The 20416-nt window shown below is 38.3% G+C and overlaps 1 protein-coding gene across 8 annotated transcripts in view; it reads left to right on the forward strand.

Moving 5' to 3' along the window:
• The window catches only part of LOC108707541 (diacylglycerol kinase eta), a 157941-nt gene extending 143605 nt beyond the window's left edge, over positions 1–14336 (forward strand). For 5 of the 8 annotated variants that reach the window (XM_041582467.1, XM_041582468.1, XM_041582464.1 and 2 more), the window contains 2 exons: positions 4202–4332; positions 13234–14336. In XM_041582467.1, the coding sequence (XP_041438401.1) occupies positions 4202–4332; positions 13234–13323 (221 nt within the window). In that variant the 3' untranslated portion in view covers positions 13324–14336. Of the gene's footprint in view, positions 1–4201; positions 4333–13233 lie in introns of those variants that run through there. The other 3 variants (XR_005965501.1, XM_041582466.1, XR_005965502.1) reach the window with 2 other exon arrangements.
• The last annotated feature ends 6080 nt before the right edge of the window (positions 14337–20416 follow it).

Here is a 20416-nt window from a genome sequence, read left to right on the forward strand (position 1 = left end):
CTTTTAATATACTTTCATATACTGAAATAAGAAATACAAACAATTAAAAATTCTGTACCATTTCTGAAATAATGACGTTTATCTTCACTATTCCACTGTCAGCATCTGTTTCTCTTCATTATGTCTTCATGCAGAAGTTGGGTGTCAGATAAATGATCCAATATATCTCCTTTTGCCTAGAAGATGGCAAGAGCTCACACTATTAAAATCACCAGACATAATGTCTCTCTACATGCAGGATTTGTGCAAAAGGCAGTTATTTTGTAAGATTTTGTTTGTACTGGAATCATTTATTTGAGTGAGCTCTAATACATCTGCTAGGAAAGGAAGGCACCCCCCCTATAAGAAATATTGGATCATTCATTTGACACCCAACTGCTGCATGAAGACAGAATGAAGAGAAACAGATGCTGAGTTCCCCTTTAACAACCAGAATCACACACCACATACAGTAGGCTCTTTTTGCTGAACAAAACTATTGCATTTGTTTTGCAGAAGCTTATGGTAGGGGCAGTATGGTAGTACTTGCCAAAATAAGTGAGGGGGACTCGGGGCCACATGACTTTAAGTTCTACTGCACGTGGCTTGTCTAAATCCTGCATGCATTAGCAGCCAATACAATTAATACTATGCAGATAAGCAAGGAAGAAAATATCCCGTTCAGTGGCATGCTTGAAGCTGCACTGCTCCCAATTCTCATGACTTTAGGCTGCTGAACCATGCACTGTGCTAAAAAGTACAATTTAAGGAGCCCCTTTTCATAATTTGGAGAAAATGCGTACTTTGACTGTTGCTATTATATTAAAAGGGTTTTTCTTGAAGGTAAACTTTAATTTTGCTCTAATAGTGTCCTCAACTACCAGCAATTGAAGTCCTCCGTTGCAAGCGTTAAAAGTGACTTTATCCCATGTACAGTAAAACAGTTTCTTTCCAAGGCTACACAACTTTACTCGGTGTTATACATTGTTTCAAAGAAAAAACAATTATATTCTGGCAACAGTACCCCATTAACACTAAGCAAGGTCAGTCCATAGTAAGAGTATGGGAAGTAACAGTGCTGCCTTTGTCCAGCAACTCCTGTACAGTATATAGCAATAATTATATGGCAAGATCTATTTTAAAATTTACTGACATATGAGGCAATACATGTAACATACACTCATATGCTTCCAGATATGTACTTGTGGCTCCCAATATTTGTTTCTGCTGTTTCACAGCACAAGTTCTGGGCTGCTGTCAGTTCACTAGACTTAGAGACCAACTCACAATATTTATTATAAAAGTGAGAATATAAAGCTGATCAACAGCAGTTTAGACCACACTGAGCATAAGCAGTGTCACTGGCACTTCCAGAATGGCCTAATGAGATCCAGTATAGGGAGCTGTTGTGGACACTTTGGAAGTAATCAATACTGTTACAGGGCTCCAGAAAATGGGGGGCTTTGTATTCATTTGTAGGCTTCTTTTTTCCTTTAAGACAGCAGGAAGTAGCTGAGGGGCTGAATTGGACTCTTCCATTCCAATTACTGAACTGGCCTCTTCCATTCCATTAACTGAACTGACACATTCCATTTACTGAGTTGGCCTCTTCAATTCCATTTACCGAGTTGGCCTCTTCCATTCCATTTAATGAACTGGCCTCTTCCATTCCATTTACTGAACTGGCCTCTTCCATTCCATTTACTGAACTGGCCTCTTCCATTCCATTTACTGAACTGGCCTCTTCCATTCCATTTACTGAACTGGCCACTTCCATTCTATTTACTGAACTGGCCACTTCCATTCCATTTACTGGTCTGGCCACTTCCATTCAATTTACTGAGTTGGCCTCTTCCATTACATTTACGGTACTGGCCTCTTCCATTCCATTTACTGAGTTGGCCTCTTCTATTCAATTTACTGAGTTGGCCTCTTCCATTCCATTTACTGAACTGGCCTTTTCCATTCCATTTACTGAACTGGCCTCTTCCATTCCATTTACTGAACTGGCCTCTTCCATTCCATTTACTGAACTGGCCACTTCCATTCCATTTACTGAACTGGCCACTTCCATTCCATTTACTGAGTTGGCCTCTTCCATTCCATTTACCGAGTTGGCCTCTTCCATTCCATTTACGGAACGGGCCTCTTCCATTCCATTTACTGAGTTGGCCTCTTCTATTCAATTTACTGAGTTGGCCTTTTCCATTCCATTTACTGAACTGGCCTCTTCCATTCCATTTACTGAACTGGCCTCTTCCATTCCATTTACTGAACTGGCCTCTTCCATTCCATTTACTGAACTGGCCTCTTCCATTCCATTTACTGAACTGGCCTCTTCCATTCCATTTACTGAACTGGCCTCTTCCATTCCATTGACTGAACTGGCCTCTTCCATTCCATTGACTGAACTGGCCTCTTCCATTCCATTTACTGAACTGGCCTCTTCCATTCCATTTACCGAGTTGGCCTCTTCCATTCCATTTACTGAACTGGCCTCTTCCATTCCATTTACTGAACTGGCCACTTCCATTCCATTTACTGAACTGGCCTCTTCCATTCCATTTACTGAACTGGCCACTTCCATTCCATTTACTGAACTGGCCACTTCCATTCCATTTACTGGTCTGGCCACTTCCATTCAATTTACTGAGTTGGCCTCTTCCATTACATTTACAGAACTGGCCTCTTCCATTCCATCTACTGAGTTGGCCTCTTCTATTCAATTTACTGAGTTGGCCTCTTCCATTCCATTTACTGAACTGGCCACTTCCATTCCATTTACTGAACTGGCCACTTCCATTCCATTTACTGAACTGGCCACTTCCATTCCATTTACTGAACTGGCCACTTCCATTCCATTTACTGAACTGGCCACTTCCATTCCATTTACTGAACTGGCCACTTCCATTCCATTTACTGAACTGGCCACTTCCATTCCATTTACTGAACTGGCCACTTCCATTCCATTTACTGAACTGGCCACTTCCATTCCATTTACTGAACTGGCCTCTTCCATTCCATTTACTGAACTGGCCACTTCCATTCCATTTACTGAACTGGCCACTTCCATTCCATTTACTGAACTGGCCACTTCCATTCCATTTACTGAACTGGCCACTTCCATTCCATTTACTGAACTGGCCACTTCCATTCCATTTACTGAACTGGCCACTTCCATTCCATTTACTGAACTGGCCTCTTCCATTCCATTTACTGAACTGGCCTCTTCCATTCCATTTACTGAACTGGCCTCTTCCATTCCATTTACTGAACTGGCCTCTTCCATTCCATTTACTGAACTGGCCTCTTCCATTCCATTTACTGAACTGGCCTCTTCCATTCCATTTACTGAACTGGCCTTGTCCAATTCACGGGCTTCATATTCATGGTAACCAACATTTATGTACTTCATTATTTCCTATTTGTTATCCTACAGTGAGCATTGCATGACCTACAGCATTTTTCCAACCCATCAGGAATCAATGGTGCATATTTATTAATGAATATAGTGTCTCAAAAATACCCCTTAAACAGCTAAAATTTTTGGAGTATTTTTGAAAATGTTTGCCTACTTATTAGTTTGATAAAAATTGCCCATAAAGCTTGTGTAACTAGATTGATTCAAGGCACTGAAAGGAGGGCACAAAGAGACCAAACTTACAGGTATGGAGGATTTAGGTGTGAATGTAAGAAACATTTTCTCAGAATAAGTATATACTGGCTGACTAGTACTGTATAACTGTATTTACAATATTTCATGTATTGTGTAAATGAGTCCTGAACCATCATTATTGAACCTATAAGGAAAGTGGAAGAACGTTTTAAACACACGGTATTCTTTTGGACAAGACACATTTTTCTTGTTGATACATGAAGCTACATGATTACCTTACACCACTGATCCTAAAGTGAAATGTAAATTCATAGAATTTCATAGCTAGCTTGTTTTTTTAATACAAAAACAGATTGGGCGGAAGCTGAAAGCACGGCTGCAAAGCAATGAACCCTGTCCTTGTACAGACCGTTTGTTTTAATTCTCGCTGATTTTAACCTGCATGCCAAAGGCAATCGAACCATTAGATTTGTTCTGTTGACACCTTTATCTTTTCCCTTTGCTAGCACTGCATTTCTCTGTTTTCCACTCTCTTTGGCCTAACCTATGCTTGTTCTGCATTTGTGCATGTACAAATTAAGGGGGTTTTGCTCTTAACTTTGGTAGTTCAAAAATGGGGCACAGATGAAGTGGCAGTTTGGCTGGATCTTCTCAGTTTGGGAGAGTACAGAGAAATCTTCATCCGTCATGATATCCGTGGCTCAGAGCTATTGCACCTGGAAAGGCGGGATCTTAAGGTATTTCCTTTGTGCTACTTTTTCCTCTCTTTACAATTTTTCTTTTGGTGGTATTGTAACCTTTTTCCTTTCCCCTTCTTGTTCTGTGCTTGTAGCTTGGCTTCAATTACAAACTTCCCAGAGACTAATATGCACTATTCTGTGGCCTGCACTCCTTGTGTGTTTTACTGCAATTGCAGCCTACAATATCAGCAATATTTCCAGTAGGGACACAGCTTTTAATACAATTGTATGGTTAACCAACCTTTAACTAATTCATACAAATCCTGTGTCTTTGACATATTACAATAAAAATTCTATGACATCAGCCTGAGAAATGGGATCAGTGTGGAAGGTTGCTGCTTAAATGTTTAATGTTGTTAACTCATAATATATACATAATTTTTTTTTATAAATTTATATATATATATATATATATATATATATATATATATATATATATATATATATATATATATATATATATATATATATATATAAAGCAGGATCAGCACTCTCTGTTATTTATTTCACACAAAATGGCATTTTATGTGAAATAAATCACAGTAACAAATAACAGAGAGTGCTGATCCTGCTTTTCCATACATGATTAAGAATTGATCGTGCACCTCTGGCTTTGCTCTAATGTGAGTGCGGGCCATATATATATATATATATATATATATATATATATATATATATATATATATATATATATATACACATATATATATATATATATATATATATACATATATATATATAAAGTATGTAATGTTTACTTATTTAGTTATGTCTTACTGTTGCGATTACAATTTTATTAGTGCACGGAAGTAAGGTGTGGCATGTATTATTGGTATTTGTAGATAGAGATCACCTTTAAGAGTGAATACTTAGATTTAATTAGGTAAATTGTATCTAATTAAAAAACTATCATCAGATACTTATTTATAGTTTGGGGCATCTAAATAAAAAAAAATTAACTGATATAAACTTTAGGGTTAACTGATGTAAACTTTAGGGTGCTTCGCTGAGCATTTTTACAATTTACATCAATGTTTTATTTTTAGCTGTTTCTGAGATATTAGCAGTTTTAGACTTTCTTTGAAGGCAAGAGTTTCAGTGACCCGAGCTGCCTATGCACTTCCTGTATTCAGTTAACCTTAGGGTTACTGACTCTAAGTTAAGCCAACAGCTTGGTATTAAAAATACCAAGCTAATAGTGCCAAACTGGTAGTTTAAAAATGCAAATATCTCTATCTATCTAAAATAGAAAAATAGAAAATGTATGTAAATTGTAAAAAATGCATGTGTATAATGCTTATGGTTGAGTTTGAGAGGTTAAGGGTTCAGCATTAGATTGGGTCCCCACCAACTGACCAATCACTGTACACATACAACATCCCCCTCAACCCCAGGCTCAGACACAGCCTGACTTTGTTGCTGCAGTTCCTTATATACCCGACTTGCCCATGTCTGACTTCTTTGGGGGCAGGGAGCATTGCTATGTAAAAGACTGCAGCTGAATGGTGGAATCATTACTTGGCACCCCAGTGGTCTAATCCGGCACTGTATGTAGTCAGTATCTGATTCAGTGGCAAAACTAGATATAACTGGGCCCCACAGCAAATTATTTTTAAGCCCCCCAAAATTAATATTTATTGAAATTGTATATGAATTAGGGCCTCATGGGGCCCCCATACCTCCAGGCCCCCCTGCAGAGACAATTGAATAGTTACAGCAAGCAGAACATGTTGTGATAGTCTTAAAAAAATAAAACACTAATTTGTAGTGGAGGAAAAACAATAAATTTGCCAAGAAAGGTCAAGTGTAACTGTACTTACCCCTAGGCAACAGTCTGAATATCTCATATATTTGTGCCATTCAGCCATTTTGTAATAAATGTAGTGCGTTTTACACCTAAATTGTGTCATCTTCCCTTTTAAAATGTTAAGTTGAGGGAACTAGAACACTAATGGGGGAAATGTAATAAAATTCTCAAAGAGAACAAATTTGCACACACATAAGAATAAAAATTTGCGTTGCAATGTAATATTCTTCATTAGACATTTAATGTTTCTTAAGTCTATTATGAGGCTTTTACTGTTGATGAAATCTTTCATAAAATCGCAAGACAAATGTGTGACATCACGTATTACAAATTTTTAATCACTGTCCCCAAGATATTAACAGCTAGCATTAAAAACAAGTGTTGGCTTTTGGAAACTGCTCCATACATTATTTTGTTATAAGAGAGCCAAAGATTTATACTGTACGTAATAAAACAAGCATCCGTTTTCGGACTGTTCCAAATCATTTGAGAAGGTACCCTGACTATTCTGGCAATCAGTGTGTCCACTTACTCTTTTAATAGACTTTAGGTTTTTAAATCTACGGGAAAGTTAAAGGGGTTGTTCATCTTCCAACACTTTTTTCAGTTCAGTTGGTTTCAGATCACCAGAAATAAAGACCTTTTCCAATCACTTTCTATTTTCTTTGTTTTTCGAATATTGAAGTGTAAAGTTTCATCTTTCACCTTGTTTTGTCTTTCTAAAACAGCTCTGGGAGGAGGGGGTCGTCTACTCTGTAAACCGTTCTAAATTGATACATTTAGTTGATACATTTCTTATCTTTGTCCCTGCTGAGCAGAATCTCTGGGTTTCATTACAGGCAACTGTTAGAATTGATACAATAGTTGTTAATACTCCAGAGATGCTGCGGATAGTGATGGGCGAATTTCTCCGGTTTTGGTTCCCCGAAAAATTTGAGAATTTCCCGCGAAATGGCGAAAAATTTGTGAAACGCGAATTTTGACGCCGGCGACAATTCTGATGCCCATTAAAGTCAATGGGCGCCTAGAATTGTTGCCGGTGTAAGATATTTGGATGCAGTGAATTTTCGTCTGCAAACTTTTGCGGCAATTTAGCGGATTTATTCGCCGGCAGCGAAACGCAGATATTTGACGCGAATTCACGCCTGGTGAATAAATTCGCCCATCACTAGCTGCAGACAAATGTATCAACTAATATAGCAAATTGTAACAGTTCAGAGTCTGCACCTGAATTACTGAGCTGCCAGACTGAAACACCAGAGACACAAACATTCAACTTTACATTTCGATTTTGGAAAAACGGTAAAAAATGAAAAGTAGTTGGGAAAAAAGTCTTTATTTCTGTTGAATAATCTGAAACCAACTGACCTGAAAAAGGTGTTTGGAAGGTGACTAACCCCAACCATGGGAAATGTAAGCTTACAATAAAATGATAAAGTAGAATAGAGCTCTCCTTTTATGTAATGTTGGCACAAATAAACTGAAGATATTTCAAAATGTAAAGATCTAGGTAATAATAAACTGGCAACAATTAAGACTCCATATATTGCAACAGTTTGCTTAAACCAGGAGTGCCCATACTTTACTAAGGCAACGTCTACTTTTAGTGATGTCCCATTATGAGCTACGTCCATAAAAGCATTGTTAGCATTCTGTTCCATGGAAAATATTACTTAAAATATTATATTGATTGATCAGAGAATTTATATTGCTATATTTAACAAACAACGATTTCTTATGTAACCTTAACATAAAAATCATGAAATAGGGGGGTGATTAAGACAAGCTGTTTGTTGACGGTCTTGAAATCTACTTATCACCAGCTAAATAAAGGTCTACTGGTAGAACCCGATCTACCTTTTGGGCACCCCTGGCTTAAACTAAAACTAAAAAAAAAAGCAGTTTAAAGTAGTACTGTTGGCCTGCATTGGTTAGAGTTATGTGCTTCAGAATGGCTGCCCTCATTGTTATACAGCAGCTTGTTTATATAAACTATAGTAGAGTTTCTGAAGCAAACACACCAGTTTTACCAGTGCAGGGCAACAGTACATTAACATTTAATTACTTAAATACTTAATTTTTTGGTGTTACTGTTCCTGCAAGAACTATGAACAATAAGCTGCACTTAAACAGTGATATCATGATATCAGCTTGTATCTGCTTAATAACAAGTCATGTGCAACATCATGCTAAAGCAAACTTTGTATAATGTATCTAACGGCTTACTATCTATTGGGGCACACACTCTTACCAGTATTTACCTCCCCTTTAAGTCATATGGGAAGAACCAAGTATATCAAGTTATAATGTTACAATAACAGTTCCCTGCTTGACTGGAGAGCCGAATTGAAGGAGGTGGAAGTGGTTTTGAATCTCACTCCCTGCCCCTCGGAGACATCTTTCTCATGGGGCCCCATTTTAACATGGAGACCACAGACTCCCAGCACTGTTTTGTTAAGGGGCTATTAAACAGAAATGGCAGTTTTAAAGCTAAACCAAAGCAATTTGTGGTTAACAATAGATCTTGCTGTTCTTCTATTCATAAACATCAGTTATCCAAATAAAGACATTTATCCTTGCACATACAGCCAACACTTGCATTTTCTCAAGACTAAGAAATTGCACAATTTTAGTGCCATCTTCGTAACCTATATAGGACACATTAGGCATCCTATCCTGTTCCTAGCCTTCCTTTCCGTGGCATATCAAGGGCGCACTCCCCCCCCCAATAAAAATTTTTAAAGGGTCTTGGCATGCATATCTACCCATGTCACATGCTCGCGGCCAGGGGGATTTTAATGCTAAAGAGAAAGCCAACCCTGCGGCCAGGGCCCCACCCCAACTATGGAGATGCTTGATAAAGGGGGTTACCCCGAAATGTTGCATGCTGCAAATTGTTCAATAAATCAGCAAAGGTTTACCCTGCTAGCAGTACCTGTGTGCCAGTGAATTTCTTCTGATCCGTTGCACTGGTCTGCTGAAACACTTCAAGTGTTTATTAGGGAGTGCAGTGCAACGTTTCGGGGCAGACCCCTTTGTCAAGCATACAGAACATACAAAGTAATGCGTATAAATAGACCAATAATAATCCAATTAAACATGTCATAATGTGAAGTGCAAATTCGAGAGGGGAAACGCCCTCAATTAAGAGCTTGATTACCTTTTAAAAAAAGTAAAAGTTTGCAGTGTAGATTGTCCAATCATTGATCCAACATTATTCCATTGGGTGCATCTCGACTTCACCTGTTATGATCCCATTACAGTGTCCGCATTTTCTACAAGGAAAAGTACCCTTTTTATTAACCACGTGATGTGGATCAGTTTAAGGTAATTGTCTGAGTTTAATTAAATCCCCAATATTTCTACCCCACCGATAAGCAAACAGGGGAGGTAGCTGACATAAGTGGCCTACTTTGGGGTCAGCTTGAAGTATTCCCCAGTATTTCAAAATCACTTTCTTACACACTTAAGAATTTGTATCAAACGTAGAAACAAAAGGTATACGTGTGGTTTTTTTCCCAGCCGTCACTTTTCTGACTAGCCTCCTGAGACCTCCTCTTTAATAGATAACGGCTCACTTTACTTGTACCCTTTTTCTACAAATTTCTGTATAAAACTTGTAGATTCCAGTTCAAATAAATCCTCATTTGAAGTGGTGCACTTAACCCTTAGTAGCTGACTCCTAGGTAGACCCTTAAATAAACCAGGGGGGTGAAAGTTTGTTTGTCGTACCAAATTGTTCTTATCGGTAGGTTTAGTGTAAAGGGATGTTACAAATGCATCTCCTGTACGTCTAATGTTCACATCTAGGAAGTGTAACTCGCTCGAATGTTCTTTGATTGTGAATTTAATGGTACTGTGTACATTGTTTAGATGTGTTACAAAATGTTGTAATTTATCAAAATTGCCAGTCCAAAGAAAAAAGGGATCATCCACATCTCATAAATAAGTGTATGTGGTCTGCAAATTCAACATTTGAAAATAATTTTTTTTTTTTCAAAATAATCCATAAATATGTTATCATACGCAGGAGCCATGTTTGCCTCCATGGCACAACCCTGTAACTGTAAATATTTTTTGTGTTTTTTTGTATTGTAACTGTAAATAGTTTTTGTATTGAAAATAGTTCTTAATGAGTACACATTCCAACAATGTACAGATAAAATTCACCATATGTGTGGGTAACCCTGAGATAAGTAAGACCGTACACAATCAATGCCCTCCTCATGTGGTATAAATGTGAAGAGGTCGTTCACATCCAGTAAACAAAGAAAGAAATCCTCACCGGGTACTGTTATCCCTTCCAACCTATTCAAAAATTTGGTGGTATTGGTTAAACATGGTCCCAGTTTTGGTAAAATATCCTGCAAATAGGTATCAATATAAATAGCTGCCAAATAGACCCCACGTTAGACACAATTGGGCGCCCCGGGGATTCTCATGGCCTTTATGAATTTTGGTAAGAAAATATATGTGTGGTACCCTTGGAGATTGTGTCTTAAGAAATTGAGCAATTTCATCAGTTATGATCCCCTCAAGTACTGCATCATTAAGCAAAATATTAATTTCATCTTTAAACTTAGCAGTAGGATCACTTTTAAGTTTTATATAGGTGGCCGAGCCTCCGCCTTTGTGCACCAGGCATCCACCTAGTAGTTGTTCTTCTGTAGTTACGCCACTGCTTTCTTTCCTCCTCCTAGACTTCCTATTCTGTTTCTAGACATTCTATCCTATTCATATTATTCCTGTCCTTTTCCTAGCCTTCCTAGGCTGATACACTCCTTCACACTGATCTGGTCCAACTGAAATTGGATCATATTTACAAGCAGCTGTGTTTCTAAATGTAGGAGGTGTTCAGTTGCTTGGGAGTCTTTTTAGGCAGCCATACACAGTAACAGTGACCATGCACCAGCAAAGACACGTACCAGTGGAACAGCAGAAAGTGTCGGGCAAGATTTCCAAAATCAGCCAAACTGCCTGATCAAATCTGTATTGTGCATTTTCTCATGATTATGTTGGGTTGCTGCATGTAAAGTGGTTTATATTCTGCTATCTCCATTATTCTGGATCAAAAGTTGTTTTCAGGCCCACGAGAGAGGTGATTTTTAGGGGGGTTTGCTGCAATAATCATTTTTATCAAAAACGTTTTAAAATTAAAAAGTCCCTGCTCACTACACACTTAACATTACTTGCTATTTAAAACAGCATTAAAATTAAACGTTGTCTAGTTCAACACTATCTGAGCAGTTGTATAACAGGTCTAGTGGCTTTGTGTAAGTGCCATGATTGGTTTTTTAAATATATGATTTATTGCACATCCAGAAACACTGCCGTAGTCCTGTATTTACTTCTAAGTAGAAATAATGTTATTTGATGAACTGCATAACTCTGGCACCAAAGCTCTTCAATCAGTATAACCCCACTACCTGTTAAGGCAACTCCGTGTCGGCCAGCATGCAGTGTTTAGGATAAAATTCTTTTGCATGTAAAGTTGGCCAAACACGAGATGACTGTCATGCTGCAGTCTATTCTACCAGATCAGATTTTAGAACACATGCATGTCTTTAAAGGAACAGTCCAGTGTAAAAACTGGGTTAATAGATGTGCAAGATGAAAAAAAAAATGTTTATGATATAGTTAGTTAGCCAAAAATGTAATGTATAAAGGCTGGAGTGACAGGATATGTAACATAATAACCAGAACACTACTTCCTGCTTTGCAGCTCTCTAACCTCTTAGTCAGCGACTAAGGCCACATGGGACTTTAATGGTTCAGTTTATTTGCTTTTGATCCTTAGCATGCAGGTCAAATTCAATAGCAAACTAACTAAAGAGTTAATTCCCATATGCCCCCCTCCCCTCTTAAGTCACTGATTGGTTACGGACTGTTTACCAATCAGAGAATTGCAAAGCAGAAAGTTGGGCTCTGGTTATTATATTACACATCTAGTCTACTCTAGCCTTTATATTTTCCATTTTTGGCTAACTAACTACAGGTATGGGACCTGTTATCCAGAATGCTTGGGACCTGGGTAAAAGGGAAGTTAGGTCTCCTAAAAATTCTTAAAGGAGAAGGAAAGCTACAGAGGCATTTTATTGCCAATAGATTAGCTGCAATAGTGCAAGCTAGAATGCTATATTTATTCTGTAGAATGTTTTACCATACCTGAGTAAAAAGCTCTAGAAACTCTCTGTTTGTTTAGAATAGGAGCTGCAGTATTAATGTGGTGTGACATCACTTCCTGCCTGAGTCTCTCCCTGCTCTGGGCTCAGATTACAGTAGAGAAGGGAGGGGTGGGGGGAGAGGCGCAAACTGAGCATGCTCTTGCCCAGGGCAATGAGGTTTAAGCTGAAGGCAGGAAGTCAGATACAGAAGCCCATGAGTACACAATAGAAGGAAAGAAATGCAGTATTTCTTTTGACAGGCGACTCAGAGCAACATTACTTTGGAGGTTTACAGGTATATTTAGATGGACCTTTCTGATAAGGCTTACTTAGTTTTAAGCTTTCCTTCTCCTTTAAAACCATAAGTAAACCCGATCGGATTGTTTTGCATCAAATAAAAATGAGTTACACTGTATCCAAATTGTGATCAATTAACGAGGTACTGTTTTATTATAACAGAGAAAAATTAAATACATTTTAAAAACTGGAATTATTTACTTATAATGGTGTCTATGGGAGACGTCCTTTCCATAGTTTGGAGCTTTCTATGGGTTTATGGATAACCGATCTCATAACTGTATGCTGGAAATATTTTTTATTTTGTACAGCCTATAAATTTACTCCGTTTTTGTGTTTACACTGAACAATTCCTTACAACTGCCCAGTTTGCTAATATTTGTCTTTCTTTCTTCTCTGTATTGTGCCGCCGTATAATCCCCAGTGATTGATTGGCATGTCCACTAAAAAGAGAACTAATGGGCCAAATTGTCTTAAAAATGAATTTATTTGTACCCAGCTTACCTCTTTATGATGTGCTTTTTCCAGCTAATATACCATTTCTGTGATTGGTTTGTGTGTGTAAGCCCAAAGAAGTAATGTTTAAAAACGCCATCATTCTTTAAAATAATCCTTCTCTCTTTCTTACAGGATCTGGGGATATTGAAAGTGGGTCATATGAAGCGAATTCTGCAGGGAATTAAGGAGCTCAGCAAAAATACATCTTTATCGGACATGTAAAGGTTCTGGTGAAATCCCTGCAAAGCTCAAGGCTTTGCCAAATACCAATGCTCTTTGGGGCACGTTGCTGTCCTTTTGTTTACTGTTATATGGAAGCACTGATGTGCAGCTGAATGATGACAAGGCTGATGTTCGTAAGCTTACCTTAAGCATTTGCAGGGTTTAGGCTGGAAACAAAACCTATATAATGGTTTGATGTGGTCTAGATCTGCTTAACTTGAAATATTTCTAATGGTATGTGACTAAGCAGAAAGCATTTGGTGCTTAATAGGTATTGGAATAGCATAAAAGTCTTAAGTGCAGCCAGACAACATATCATTGCATGGTTAAGGGATTGGAGCTAGTACCAGGCCTTTGTAGCCTAGAGAGAGTGAAGGTCAAAATACTGATAAAATCAAGGCTTTCCATTGTGGTCTTGGTTCATGTTGCCTCAGGTACCATTCACTCACTGGCCAAGGAGTATGAAACAAGCTTTGTACAAAACCATGCAGTCTTTATTGCATGGAGTGCCTGCTAAATCGTATTTCAGTTGCATGACATATCCTAATATACTCATCGGCAGAAACAAAAGAACACTTGAACAACTTTTGTATCGATTTTAATAAGGTTAATTTATTACTACTGAAGTGGCTCTGTTGCTTAAAGGCACTTTTCTATTTTCTATTGTACATTTTTTATTTTGCATGAATATGTTCCGTGGCAAGGGGTCTGTGGGTGTGACCATGTAACTGATGTGCCATGTATAGTCAGAAAACCATGAGTGAAATGTATACATATTTATTATAGCTAGTGACTTTTATTCACCTATACCTGGGATCAGTGCTTCTTAAAAAGTTTTATTTTCCAAAGGTGGTTACCTCACAAAATACCTACTCAATGTTCCATTGGGATTTTACACTTCCTAATGCCTTATGGTTAGTCTTTATTGTGGATATTTTACAGTTTTTAAGTCTTAATTATTAATAAGCTGCCATGTTAGGGAGGCAGAGCGGTCACGTTCTACAGGGACAAAAGGCTATATCCCAGCCTGTCATTGGGGTTCTTGAAAGACTGTTGACATATAATCATATATTATCATATAATAGATACCTGTTATATTTATTTCGCTTTCTGTTGGACACAGTAAATCAAAAGGCCAGTAGAAGATGCTAAAATACTTTCTATGTATTGATACATATTGAACCATAGTACATTTCCAAATCTTCTACATCACTAAAAAGTGTTGTAACTTTAATGTGCTTTAAGTGCTTTCTTTTTATTTGAAAAACTCATTGATTTCCAATACATGTGCAATGAGTAGTGCAATACTCAACAGTACAAAAGCTGTATTGGCTAGAGCTTATCGAAATGCTAAGAACGATGTTTACTGTTCTCAAAATTGTCGCTGGTCTTTTAAAACATTGCACATCTCTTCATATCCACAGAAAATGTAGGATCAACCATTGCCATATCATTACAAAACCCCCAGGGAATTTATCACATTGTACAGGGATAACAGTATTGCAGGTGCAGTTAATCTAATGGACATGATTTCCAAATGTTTCTCAAGTATTTCACCACATTTAGGGGGTTATTTACTAAAACTTGATATTTTTTTTTTCTGGTTTGGCATTTTGGAGCAAAAGCTCAAATTTTTTGTGGGAATTTATTATACCTGATGCTGAAAAAAGCCCAAATCCGAAAACTCAGCATCTCCAATCTGTTGAGGTCATGTATAAATCAATGGCAGATGTTCCAATCCCAGTTTGAAGATATAGTCTGCTGTGGGTTTAGCCCACTAACTGATTTTTGGGGCGATAACCCCAAAAAATTGAACGATTCGGGAGAAAAATCCAAAGAAATCGTATGATTCAGGTTTTCACTCGATTTTATGGAGTCTTTCTGTGATCCGATTTATTAGAGTTATTTTAATGATAAGTAAGGTAAAATCGTGGGTGGGAGTTTGGTCGAGCTTTCTTTTATTTAAAAAATGAGATAAAGTCTGATTTTAGTAAATAACCCCCCTTACACTTCATGTTGACTGCAGTCAATCAAATGAACTCTGTATAGAAAAAGAAAATATCCAGATCCTGCCAAATACAAATCCTTTATAGGTGGTGTAAGTGTGGATATGTTTTAGAACACATAGACCTGTGTCTACATTACTTACAAAGGGGTGAATTTATTAACATTGGAGACAAACTTGACCGATGAAGTTACCCATAGCAACCAGTCAGCAGTGATGGTTTGAACAGCCCCCTTCAAGTTAGAAACCGAAAGGAAAGATCTGATTGGCTGCTATGGGCAACAACAACGGTGATGTTTGTCTCTAATGTTAAATAAATACGCCCCAGAGTGTGAGGCTTCCAGGAAGACCCCTGATTACAGGAAGTAATTAAGCAGCAAGCTAGGCTTCGGTATATAGCTACGTTTTCATTGGCAGTGTCATTGGCCTGCTTGTGTATTGATTCTGGAGGAACTTTAGTGGAGCCTTGTCAGGGTTGGACTGGTGCATTTGGGGCCCACCGGGTTTCCGAACCTCGGGGGGCCCCCATGCGCAAAAGCCGGCACGCATGTGTGAACGGCGGGTGCACTGCCCTGCACATATTTTTGATTTAGTTCTGGCTGATTGGGGAGCGGATCTGGGCCGGCGGGGGCTCAGTCTGACCCTGTGCCTTGTACATAATACTTTCTATGATGACCCCATAACCACACTGAAGCCTCCCGCCCTGCGTTCAACATGAATAACCTTCTGCATTCAGCCATTTTAGCGTCTTTCTTTTTCTACCATGCAAATATGCTCTGTGAAAAAGTTCAAGGAATGTTGGCATCTTATGACATATTTTCCCCTTTAAGTCTAGGTTTCCATTAGAGTATTTCTCCACTTGAAGCCATTATTGTTTGGCATTAATGAAGACTGCACTGAGGTAGTTTAGTATCTGTATACATCCGAGAGAGAGAGATAGAATGATGTGACAGAATGTTCCCTGTTGCTTAATAGATATTCCCTGTTTTCTGGTAAAGCAGGAGAGCGCAATGTGCAATATTTATATGCTAAGAAGTATGATCTGCATACAGTGTTAATGAGCAGCACACGTTTGTGGCATATCTTTTCACACAGCCGAACAAGTGCACTACCTTAATATTGTATCTTCTAATCAGGGCTGGATTTACATAGTGGGTGCCCCTAGGCCCACAGCTGTTCATCGCCCCTGTCCCCTCCCCTTTATTCGTGCAAATTGTCATCATCTGGACCGGAGCAATGGGGATTGGCGCATGGGAATTTAAAAAATGATTGTATCTCCTGCGTATCCCCAGTGTTTCTGAACCAATGTGGGTGTGGTTGGGCAGCATGCCGCCCCCCTAAAATCCTGCCGCCTTAGGCCCGGGTCTTGGTGGCCTTTCCACAAATCCGGGCCTGTGTCTAATAAGAACTGATGAGATGCAGTTGATCTGCCTGTTTTTTCTATATCATGTTGTAGCTGTACCTCACTTATTTATATAGAAATTTGATCTTAGTTGTGTAAGTAATATTGTTTCTAAAGTTCCGTATGTAGATACAGCAAGAGCCTCTTTGTATCAGTAGGTGATTGCTTTCTTCTTTAGCTATTGTTCTCAAATAATACTGTGTCCAAAAAATGCAATCTGTTGTAGAGTTTTTTTCTGACAAGCAAGCTGCTTGAGGTGGACTATTTGTTTTTCAACTGATGGTTTTGTTCTCTTGGGCGATTTTTTGTTTGTTTGTTTTTGCATCTTACAAGGTAAATTTGTAATTCCTCCCATACAGAGTTAAATAACATTCAATTCCTCTGCTACAAGGTTCTGCACAGGGGTCCATGGTATCCTAGGTGGCATCCCCATAGTGACATGTGTGAAGTCAGTGTGATGTGTGTTACTGACAATCCAATCAGTATCACAGAATGTTCTGCAATCAAAATCGTATAATAATCGTATCATAATCGTATCAAAATCGTAGCTTTTGTCTTATTAACTTGCCATACTATACAGCTCACTGTAACTTGGTCCAAACATTTCCTCACACAGAGTTAAATAGCAAGTGGATGTTTATATATTAAGCAGCAAGCTCTCTACATTACTCTCTTTTGGGTGTTTTGTTTTTGGACTAAGGATATTTCTTGTGATTCATTGGTGATTGCTGATCAGTGACCATATGCTGATGGGGATGCACTCAGAGTAGGTGCATGAACAAAGGTCATATTGTAGGAAAAGGAGCACTTGAGTGTTTTAATGAAAAAGAAGCATAATGTGGAGCAGAGAGTTTAAGGTGGGGGATATAGAACTCCAGAGCAAATATAAGGACAGTTATTTAGTTCAAACAAGTTGGACCAAGGACTTTAATCATGCCATGGCTAGGCAAATTACACGCAAAACATACAATTACTTTACTGGCAGTTAGCATTTTTGCATGCATAATATATGTTGGTTAAAAATGCAGTGTGCACCTTGCTAAGTAAGGACAGGGTTCCTTTGCACTCTCACCATTTGCTCTCTCTACTTCATTGTATGAATTGTGTGTAAGTTAGGGGCTGCACAGCGGGCGGGATGGGGGACACCAATGTATCTACCCCATGTATCTACAGTACCCCAGCCATCCCCAAATACAGTGCTGCTGAGTGCAGGCTATACTGTATTTTATTTAATCTGCAGGTGCACGTGGTGGGGACAGGGTAACAATACAAAAAAAAACATGGTGGCTTGTGGCTTTTTTTTTCCGCACTTTGCACTGCTCTCTGACATTTGTAGCCGATCATTTAATTTCAATTTGCATTATAAAGGATATAGCAGAGGAGAATGTGTTGCAACTGTGACTTCACCCAAGAATTTAAAGATTTGGGAGTCTATTTTCATGCTGTGGAAATAGTGGAGTGAAGCATTACCAGGGATGTTGAAAACAAAGATCAATAAGATCTTTGTTTTCTGTTCTGTTGAAATAAAATTGCTGATTGGTTGCTCTGGGCAACATCACCAGTAATGGTTCATTCCACTTTTTACACAGGATGATAAATAGGCCCCTTGATGTTATACTAACTGTATATTAGAATAATTAATAGGCCCCTTGATGTTATACTAACTGTATATTAGAATAATGTATTATCCACCAGAGGGCAACAGAAGGATGTTGTTTGAGCTAAAGCTTCTCAAATGTATTACACTTGGGATACGAGTTCTTACAATTTCCCAGCAGTTGGTCTGCAAGAGAATGTTCTCATATTTGTTAAAGTCCAGTTCCCTGAGTCTTTCAGTTTGTATTTAGCAATGGTGCCAGTTTTGTTTTACTAATCAAAAACTTTTTTTCATACAAACCATTGGGCAGCGATTTATACATGCGGGTTTTAAGGAAAGTTTGGGGTGACAATAATTCAGCCGTACTGATGAATTCAATTGAATTCTAGTTGAAATCTATCTGTAACCATTCATTATAGCCATTGTAAAGAGACTACTCAGCACATCCATGTGCAATGAATGGAAAATTGCTTTTTCTACTAAATGATAGTTTGTTGTGTAAGCTTAATCATATCTTGTATTTGTAAATACAACCTTTAATAAGAAAATCTACCACTCCCCCTCGTCATTTTATCCCCACTGTTTTGCATAGATGTTTGGTTACCCACTTACCCAATTATTAACAGAAAATGTATTTATTTAATTGTTGCCAATTGGTTTTGCAACCTTTAAACTAAGGGCCATGTTTATAAAAATGTATCTAAGTTTATACCTAACAAAGTGTGTAAAGTTTGTTGTAAAGTGATATCCACCTATTTATAATACTGCAGCGTTTGCACTAACGGCAAGTTTTTGCCTAAATTCCATATATGAGACGCATGCGCCGGCGCTCAGAAGAGTTGACACCATGAAAGAGCACTGATCTTGTAACTTAAGCTATGGATCCACACAATAAAACAAGGGACATACTCACCTGCTCGGAAACCACAAAGTCTCTATTCAATCCCCTGCCTTTTCAAGTGACCTCCAGAAGTGATTCTGCCAGAACTTGCCACATGCCCTTTGCATCCACCAACCTTTACAGGATCACATGAAGTGGTCATCACTGCATCTGTGAGTCCAGGATCTGGATACCATTCTATCCCTTACAGCTTACACAACATTAGTAACAACCTGACCTTCATAACATTATACATTGTGACTGCTGATTTACTGCCTTACTAAAACTGTTAGTTCTGTGCTAGTTATTTACTATCTATGGCTAGTTACATACAATCTATGGCTCACTGGTAGAATGAACCAGTTCTTTACTGGCCGTAGCATTGTCTGCCATTATTGGTGAACATACTCTCAGAACATAAACACTGTACCCTCCCTGATATTACTCCTTACTTTCTAAATGGGGAAATCTGGAAAAGGCCAACCCCTGTTGGAACCAGAGACTTCCTCTATTCTTGGCTATGCTGATTAAGGAATCCACTATTTTGGAATTCAGCCAAATCCAGAATGGAATCTGAAGACTAGTTTGCATATGCAAATATCTGTTAAAGAGAACTAGCTGCACATGCAGTTAAAAAAATTCAACTTCCTTGTACGTGTGATAAAAAGTCAAATGATTTTAAGGATTCAGTTCAACCAGGGACTTGGATGTTACCGAAGGTGAATCCTGCTGAAAAAGTTAGAATCCTGAACTGAATCCTGGATTCTTTGCATCCCTAGTATTGATGCTTTTTTTAATTACACATATCACTTCATCCTCTATGAGAAACTCAGTTGTTGCAGAACTCCACCATCATATGAATCTCCAACTAGACTCCGACTCCTACCTCCTGTGATAAACTTCACAAAGTAAGTGCTCTCACTAAAAACAAATAATAGAACTTGGCCAAAGAATGAATTATTTAGCGTGTTAAATGAATGAGGCCATTACTGTAAGAGATGGCAATGAATCAGAAAGGGATTGTCACAAACAAAAAGTAGTCCATCTCCAATAAGACATTTAAACATGGAACGAAGACCACAAGGTGGAATGTGCACATCTACTGATTCCTGGAATCCTTCTATATTGTAAAACAGGTTGTCTTTGAGCAGCTCAAAGTTTATTTTCTGCAACCTCCTCAGGAACTATTACAAATGGATTCCATCACTC

Source organism: Xenopus laevis, chromosome 2L, assembly GCF_017654675.1.
Source record: "Xenopus laevis strain J_2021 chromosome 2L, Xenopus_laevis_v10.1, whole genome shotgun sequence".
NCBI lineage: Eukaryota > Metazoa > Chordata > Amphibia > Anura > Pipidae > Xenopus > Xenopus laevis.